Raw genomic sequence first — 8,205 nt, forward strand, 5'->3', positions numbered from 1 at the left:
TAATACTTAATTAATTGCTTTTTATTTAATTGAATACTTTTTAATTAATGTATTTACACAAAGTATTTATATTTTTTGAAGTTTTTTTACATTTACCTTAAAATAACAATTTGTGTTTTTTAGTTAAAGAATTTGAAATTAAATATTATATTATAAAGATAATATTTTAATTTAATCTACTCTTAAAAAAAAGAATGAAAAGTTTTTGTTTTTAACTTATTTTGGAAATATGATAATTTCATAAAATAATTGAAAACAATTTAAAACCAGAAGTAAAGAACCACAAAAGATGAATGAAATGAGTTTTGGGAAGTTTATTTAAAATAGAGTATCAAAAAAAGAGAATAAGTATATTAGAGGAATATTGGGAAATAAAAAAATAATAAGAGAATTGATTGAAAAAAAAAAGAAATACCAGAAGAAAGACTTCTATTTGGTTCTTATTATTTTTGACAAACTAATCTTAACACTTTTCTTTTTGAACTTAAAATAATTTTTTTAGTTATTCCAAACTTTAAATGTTTATTTATTCAAATGCCTAAAGAAGGATGGCTAGCAAAACAAGGAGGTGGATGGAAAAACTGGAAACATCGTTGGTTTGTGTTAGATGGAACCACATTAACATATTATAAAGATCAATTAGTTTGTTATTAACAACAACAGAACAAAAAGAGAAAGAGAATTAAAAGTATAGAGAATGAAAAAGATGGGAGAAATTGATTTAATGTTAGCATTTGCTATCGTTCCAAATGAAGAATTAAAGTTAAAAAATTTTCCATATATATTTTCAATAAGTACACCTTCCAGAGTATATAATATTTCAGCGTCATCATCAAAAGAAAGAGATGAATGGATTGAATCATTATTAAATTCAAAAAATAAAAAAGAAACATTAATAGAAGAAGAAGAAGAAAAACCAATTAGTATAGAAGATTTTGATATAATTACATTATTAGGAAAAGGAGCATTTGGAAAAGTATTATTAGTAAGATATAAAAGAACAGGAGAAAAATTCGCATTAAAGATGGTTGAAAAAAAGAAAGTTATTGAAATGGAAGAATTAGAACATACAATGACAGAAAAAAATATCTTACAAAAAGTAAAACACCCATTTTTAGTGAATTTATATTATTCATTTCAATCAAGTACTCATGTTTGTTTTTAAATAAATTATATATAAAAAGTAATAATTAAATTTAGTTACATTATGTTATTGATTATTGTCCTGGAGGAGAATTATATTATCGTTTAATTCAAGAAAAATCATTTTGTGAAAGTAGAACACAATTTTATATTAGTCAAGTCATTTTAGCATTAGAATGTCTTCATCAAATGAATATAATTTATAGAGATGTTAAATTAGAAAATGTATTAATTTGTGAAGATGGATATCTTAGACTTACAGACTTTGGTTTATCTAAAGAAAATGTTGCTGGAAATGAAACAACAGCTACGTTTTGTGGTACTCCTGAATATCTCTCTCCTGAAGTTGTTTTAGCAGAACCTTATACTAATGTAATTGACTGGTGGGGAGTAGGAATTATGACATATGAAATGATGCATGGACAGGCACCATTCATTAGCGATAACATTCAACAACTTTATCAAAAAATTTTATATTCTCCAGTAATTTTTCCAACAACATCTCCAGTTTCTGCTGTATGTAAAGATTTTATAACTAAAATGTTAGAAAAAAAAATTTGTGATCGTTTAAGCACACCAGAGAAGATTAAAACACATCCATGGTGGAACAGTTTCGACTGGGATGCTCTTTATCAAAAGAAAATTCCTGCCCCATTTAAACCAGATATGTCACAAGATGGAAAAACAAACTTTGGAGAAGAATTTATTAATGAAAAATTCGACCTTAATGAAGAAATAAACAATTCTAATTCTAATGGCATAAGACAAGACATTTTTGGAGAATTCACATTCACTAGAGATAAACCAAAATAATTATATTTGTTATATAAAACGTTTATATATTATTTTGAAAGAATAATCCACGTAATCATAATGAAAACGTTGATCTCAAATTACGAAGAAATGACGTGGAATTCATTTATTATGATACTCATCATTACGTCAAAGAGATTACACTATAAAAAAGAACTAATCTAAAATTATCATATAATAGTTTAGCTTAATAAACATGCATTCACAAGCACTTGTAAGACCAACACCATTTAATCCATTTATTCAACAACAACGTAATCAAAAAATATTTGTTGATGGAAAAGGAACAGGACATTGGGCACCAGAAATTTGGGAGCCACCATGTGAGTTACTTGAAGCAGAACATATTTATTTATTAAAGTTAGAAGTTCCAGGTATTGATAAAAAAACATTAAGTGTTAAATATGCAAATAATTGGGTTGTTATAACAGGAACTAGACAAGTTGAAGGTAAAATAGAATTTACAGAATTTCTATATGGTACTTTTAGAAGAGAAATCCCTCTTCCAACTGATGTTGATGGAGAAAAAATTAAAGCTAAGTATCAAGATGGAATACTTGCTGTTGTTATTCCAAAGAAATCTCCAATGGGATGGGTAAAAGTTGATATTAACTAATATTCAATAACAAATTCAGGTATTGTATTTCATATAATTTTTATTGTTTCCTTTTTATTTTGTTTAAAAATTTGTTATTTTTTTATAACTTAATAATTGAAAAAAATATATTTAAGATCTTTCTTTTGTTTTTGTTATATCTTTTTAAGATTTTTATATTTCTAAAAATGACAAAAATGAAACACGTCATGCCACGGAGAGGAGATGTATTAAAGGATCTTTGAAGAAATGATAAGATATTGATAAAATGGCAAGACCAAAGGTATTCTTTGATATTACTATTGGAGGTGAAAAAGCTGGTAGAATTGTTATGGAACTCTTTAACGATATTGTCCCAAAAACAGCTGAAAACTTCAGATGCCTTTGCACTGGTGAAAAGGGTAATGGACTTACCTATAAGGGTTGTGGATTCCATAGAGTTATTAAGGATTTCATGATTCAAGGAGGTGATTTCACTAGACACAATGGAACTGGAGGAAAATCAATTTATGGTGCTAAGTTTGCTGATGAAGCTTTCACTGTTAAACACACTAAACCAGGAATGTTATCTATGGCTAATGCTGGACCAAATACTAATGGTTCACAATTCTTTATTACTACTGTCCCATGCCCATGGTTAGATGGTAAACATGTTGTCTTTGGTCAAGTTGTTGAAGGTTATGATGTTGTTAAAATGATCGAAAACAACCCAACTGGTGCTCAAGACAAACCAAAGAAAGCCGTTGTTATTGCTGATTGTGGTCAATTATAAATGATTACAATTTTGTCTCATTTTTGTATTTAACTTTTTTTATTTAAAAGCTATTTAATATGAATAAATAAAGAATAAAAAAGAGTAAGTAAATAAAGTGAAATTTATGAACATTTATTCTTTTCAACTTCATAGTACTAAAGACACATCAATTAATTGAAGAACTAAGGCATTAATTAATTTTTTTAGTATTTAATAATGTAAAGAAAAGAAAACAAACTTTGGTGGATATATTTTTGTTCTGTTGAAGGAAGTAATTTATTAAGAACTCGAAACATACTTCGAGAGTAGTTTAATAATAATTTCCAGTCTTTGTCAGTTGGACAAGTTTCCATCATATTTAATGCCTCAAACGTTATATCTCTAGTACATTCAAATAATGTCATTATAGGATGAACATTTACATTAATATCACAGGGTGATTCTTCAATAGAAATATTACATAACTTACCAATAGTATATAACACACCCATCATTTCTTCTACTGACATTTGTTTGATATTCATTTTCATTTTTGTCACTATTTCAATAGTATTTTTTCCATCTTTAACCATATCATCTTCTACTTGAGCTTCTTCTTCAATTTGATGTATCAATTTAACATTTTCTCCATTATATTCATACATAAAGGGAGATGTTTCAATTTCTTTCCATCCCCATCGTTTATTAACATCATAAACAATTAAATGTTTCATTAGGTCAATAATGCTTGGTTTTACTTTTAATGAACCAAATGGAGGTAAACGTTTTTCACTAAAGAATAATCTAAAATTATTCTTTGGGAAAATTAATGAGCCTGTACACATATAGTAAATTACACATCCAATACTCCATAAATCTGATTGATATGTATAATTACCGTTATGAATTTCAGGTGCCATATATGCAGGAGTACCTGCATTAGTTCTTAAAGGATCAATATAATTATCTCTTTTTGTTAGTCCTAAATCAGATATTTTTACGACTGGGTATTTACTAATCAGAGAATGTGCTAAGAGAATATTTGATGGTTTAATGTCTCTATGTGCAAAATGTTTTTCAACATGAAGGTATTTAATTCCATTTAAAATATCATTTGTAAAAGAAAATATTTCTTCATTTGATAATAATGGATTAGCTCCTTGTCTTCTTCTAATATCAATCAATTGTTGTATATCTCCTGAGTCACAATATTCCATAACAAGATAACATTGTACATCTACATAATAATCAAAAAAGGCACATATATTTGGATGATGAAAAAGTTTCATAATTCTAATTTCTTTCATTGCCATTTGTTTTAACAAACTATTGTCAATATCATTTCTATAAATTTTTTTAATTGCTACATATTTTTGATTTCTTTTATCCCATGCTTTTACAACACTTCCAAATGACCCTTTTCCTAATTCATTAATAATTTGATAATTTTCTTTACTTCCTTCAACATCTATTTTCTCTTTATGACATTCTTCTACAAATAGTGTATTAAATAATTTTTCCCATGATATTCTTTGTTCGGAATCAAAAACTAGCATTTGTGTTAACATTGATTTTAATGATCCATCAGGTATTTCATTAAATTGAATTGGTTCTTCTTTCTCTAATGAAGTATGAAATTCATTAACATCATCAATTGGATAAATAGGATGTCCTGTAGCCATCCAATATATACAACACCCTAAAGACCAAATATCAATTTTGGATGTATATTCTTCTTTATTAACTTCTGGTGCAGAAAATAAAAGAGAAGAAAATGAACCTGAAATTTTGGGAGTAATGGAAATTGCACTACCAAAGTCACATAATTTTACAATAGGAAATGGATATTCTTTTGACCGTTTTAAAAGAAAGTTTGCAAGTTTAAGGTCTCTATGTAGTATTTTTTTCTCTAGTACTAAATATTTTAGAGCATTCATCATATCAGATACAAAAAAATGCATTTCATCAATAGATAATCCATAAGAATTCCTATTAACATAATGTTGTAATGAATCTTCACACCACTCCATTACAAGACATTTATATACATTCATTTCATTTTGCGAAATAAACCATTCTTTTAATTCAATAATATTTGGATGTTTTAAACTAAGCATAATACTAATTTCATTATCAATTTTTTCCATAGGATAATCTGAATCGTCTTTGATTTCTATTTGTGTTAACTTAAATAAAAGAATTTATTTATATTTTCTTTATAATTACAAACCTTTAATAGCATAAAACAATTTATCTTTTTTATACTTTCTTACTACAGAAGTTCCACCATAATTTTCTTCACCTGAAATAAGTAAGTAACCTCTCGTTTGAAATGCGTTCATATCAACTATTCTTTTTTAAGATAATTTTTTTTTCAAAAATTAAAATCAACAAAAAAGAACTTTTTAAAAGATAATTATTCATGGATTTTATTAAACCTTTTATCCCTCAACTTCAAGAATGGACTGGATTAAATTTTAAAGAGATTTTATTTGACTCTAATATTCATGAAATGAATGCACAAACAATTAATTCTAAAATTGTATATCATCGTTGTATTTGTTATATTGTTCAATCAGGAGAATATATATTTGGTTCATTTATTGGAGAAACTGTTCCTTATGCTGAAGAAAAAATGTCTAATGCAATAGAAAATGATTGGAAGCATTTTATTTTTACTTTAAATAATCCAAAACATCAAATCATTAAAATTGAACCTCAATACCATGAAGACTTCACTTCATTATTTGTGTATGGGACTTTAAATAAAAGAAATGTTATTTCTACTCCAAATGCATTTTTTATTAATCCAGGAAAGAATTGTTATATAACAAAAAACATTTTTGATTATTATGTTCAACCTGAACATCTAACTAATGAAATTTTTGCTGGGTGTTGTCAACCAAAAAGATTTACAGCTGATCGACTTGTTGTAGTTGAGATGATTGAAAAAGAATAAATAACTCTTGGTTCTTTAGTTTAAATTAAAGAAGGTTTAATTTAAATATCACAGTAAAGAATGCGATAATAGTCATTAACGTTAATCCAACTCCTAGTGTTATTAAAGTAACATCCCCAAAAGTTCTTGGTTGATAAAATGTTAATTTGACTTGTTTCCAATTAGACTCTGTCCAAGCATCTCCAGAAGAACCAACAACCTTATTTTTTGATATATCAATATCTGATCCATAACTACCTAAATATGTAACTGTTCCATTTTTAATTGAAGTATCACATTCTTCTTTGCATACTCCCATTGTAACAATTCTGTTTAAATAATCATGAATGGCTTTACTTCTAGGTGTTATTTTTGTTTCTCTATATATTGAAGAATATGAATTAGAGTTTCCTTGAATAATACCAATAGTTTCATTAAAATAATCACAGCTTAAGTCATAAGCTAAACAATGATATAAACGATGATATTTTTCACAGTCATATTGAATCCCTAATTCTTTCTGAAGAGTTTCAATGTCACTTCTATTAAAAATAATTTGAAGAATTATTTGAGTAATACTTTCAATATTGTCACACAACTCAGTGATATATGGAAGGTAGTCTTGATGAGTACCAATATTTCCTTTATATAACTCTTCATGATCACTAAGATACATTTTAATACCATTTTTAAATGAATTTAAAGCACAATGAGGATATTCATTCGTTTTATTGACTATTCTTTTGTGAACATCTTGAGGCACTTGATCTTTACTATAAACAAATAGTCTTCCTTCGGTCAAACCAAGTGGGCCAAAATGAATAATATGAGAATAACTATCATTGCTTTTAGCAAATGTTTTTGATCCCATATTACCAAATGTTTCTCCTTCAAAAAATCCAAAATCTATTCCTTTCTTTGCTCCTTTCATTAGTGGTCTCAGTGTCTCTAACACAGAAAGAAGTGTAGCCTCTCCTGAAACAATTTGTTCATGGGCTGGTGTTGCATCTCTAAAAATACTAACACCATCAAGTTGTGCAGATAATAATATTGATTCAGAGAGATGATTTTCTACAAGTCGACCAACCAATGACTGACCACCAATCGGTTGGCACATTCCTCTTCTTAAACATATTTCTGAATCACCATCAGCAAGCATTTCATCTTCAATTTGTAAATACCCATTATTCTGAGTAAAATATACGACACTTGTTGGTGTAAACATTATAGGATAAGTGTATTTTTTCCATGCAACTTCTGATGCATTTGGATTAAAAGAAGACCGATAGTCTTGTGAAACGTAATGAGTGGAATTAGAGTCATAAAATAATACTCCTTGAACTTTTAATTGTTCAAATAAATTTAAGTGGACACTATCAAGGAGATGATCTGGAACAACTAAAATGCCATTATAGTCATTTGATTTTTTCCATACTTGAATTTCTTCTTCTGTCGGTAGATGAATAACTTTTCCATTAATTAGTTTTTTTCTTCCATATGACCCAATCATTTTGTCATTATTTAATAACAGGTATGCAGTTGTACTATCAATAACATTATTTAATTTATCTTTAACTACATCAAGCCTATTTTTTTTAAGGTCAATCTTTTCACTGTAACAATAAAAAAGAAAGAATAATAATAACAATTCTATCATTTACTTTTTTAAGTTTTTTATTATTTTTTTTATATTCAAAAAGTTTTTTCATGTTAATAAATCAATAGCATAATACAATTAAATGAAAGAAAACATGATGTAAAGAAAGATTTGAATGGGTACTAATGAATTGAATGAAGGATATTTAAATAAATGGAACGAAAAGAAATGTGATGAATATATAAGATGTGGCAAATGGCACTTTTAATGATATAAAAACTAACAATAACCACTTGGATGTCATTGAATATAAAAAGAGATACATTCATCAAAATAGTAAAAGATACAAGAAGGTATAAGTATGACTGGAAGTATTAAAGCAAAAA

At 26.9% G+C, this 8,205-nt stretch overlaps 6 protein-coding genes across 6 annotated transcripts; 4 read left to right on the top strand and 2 right to left on the bottom strand.

Annotated features, from left to right (window-relative positions):
• Positions 1 to 534: 534 nt before the first annotated feature.
• Positions 535 to 1,956, top strand: ENU1_062610 (PH domain containing protein kinase, putative; the record flags this gene model as incomplete). The annotated part of the gene is made up of 3 exons (XM_008858185.1): positions 535 to 642; positions 695 to 1,153; positions 1,201 to 1,956. The coding sequence occupies 3 exons, from the start codon at positions 535 to 537 to the stop codon at positions 1,954 to 1,956; spliced, it is 1,323 nt and encodes a 440-aa protein (XP_008856407.1).
• A 196-nt stretch (positions 1,957 to 2,152) lies between these two features.
• ENU1_062620 (heat shock protein, Hsp20 family protein) lies at positions 2,153 to 2,572 on the top strand (the record flags this gene model as incomplete). The annotated part of the gene is made up of 1 exon (XM_008858186.1): positions 2,153 to 2,572. The coding sequence occupies one exon, from the start codon at positions 2,153 to 2,155 to the stop codon at positions 2,570 to 2,572; it is 420 nt and encodes a 139-aa protein (XP_008856408.1).
• A 247-nt stretch (positions 2,573 to 2,819) lies between these two features.
• On the top strand, positions 2,820 to 3,323 carry ENU1_062630 (peptidyl-prolyl cis-trans isomerase, putative; the record flags this gene model as incomplete). Its single annotated transcript, XM_008858187.1, has 1 exon — positions 2,820 to 3,323. The coding sequence occupies one exon, from the start codon at positions 2,820 to 2,822 to the stop codon at positions 3,321 to 3,323; it is 504 nt and encodes a 167-aa protein (XP_008856409.1).
• A 180-nt stretch (positions 3,324 to 3,503) lies between these two features.
• Positions 3,504 to 5,626, bottom strand: ENU1_062640 (protein kinase domain containing protein; the record flags this gene model as incomplete). The annotated part of the gene is made up of 2 exons (XM_008858188.1): positions 3,504 to 5,457; positions 5,515 to 5,626. 2 exons carry the CDS (start codon positions 5,624 to 5,626, stop codon positions 3,509 to 3,511), a joined length of 2,061 nt encoding a protein of 686 aa, XP_008856410.1. The 3' UTR covers positions 3,504 to 3,508.
• An 80-nt stretch (positions 5,627 to 5,706) lies between these two features.
• ENU1_062650 (hypothetical protein) lies at positions 5,707 to 6,243 on the top strand (the record flags this gene model as incomplete). The annotated part of the gene is made up of 1 exon (XM_008858189.1): positions 5,707 to 6,243. The coding sequence occupies one exon, from the start codon at positions 5,707 to 5,709 to the stop codon at positions 6,241 to 6,243; it is 537 nt and encodes a 178-aa protein (XP_008856411.1).
• Positions 6,244 to 6,268: 25 nt separating this feature from the next.
• On the bottom strand, positions 6,269 to 7,879 carry ENU1_062660 (hypothetical protein; the record flags this gene model as incomplete). Its single annotated transcript, XM_008858190.1, has 1 exon — positions 6,269 to 7,879. The coding sequence occupies one exon, from the start codon at positions 7,877 to 7,879 to the stop codon at positions 6,269 to 6,271; it is 1,611 nt and encodes a 536-aa protein (XP_008856412.1).
• Between the last annotated feature and the right edge of the window lie 326 nt (positions 7,880 to 8,205).

Source organism: Entamoeba nuttalli, assembly GCF_000257125.1.
Source record: "Entamoeba nuttalli P19 unplaced genomic scaffold asmbl_3317, whole genome shotgun sequence".
In the NCBI taxonomy this organism is placed as follows: Eukaryota; Evosea; order Mastigamoebida; family Endamoebidae; genus Entamoeba; species Entamoeba nuttalli.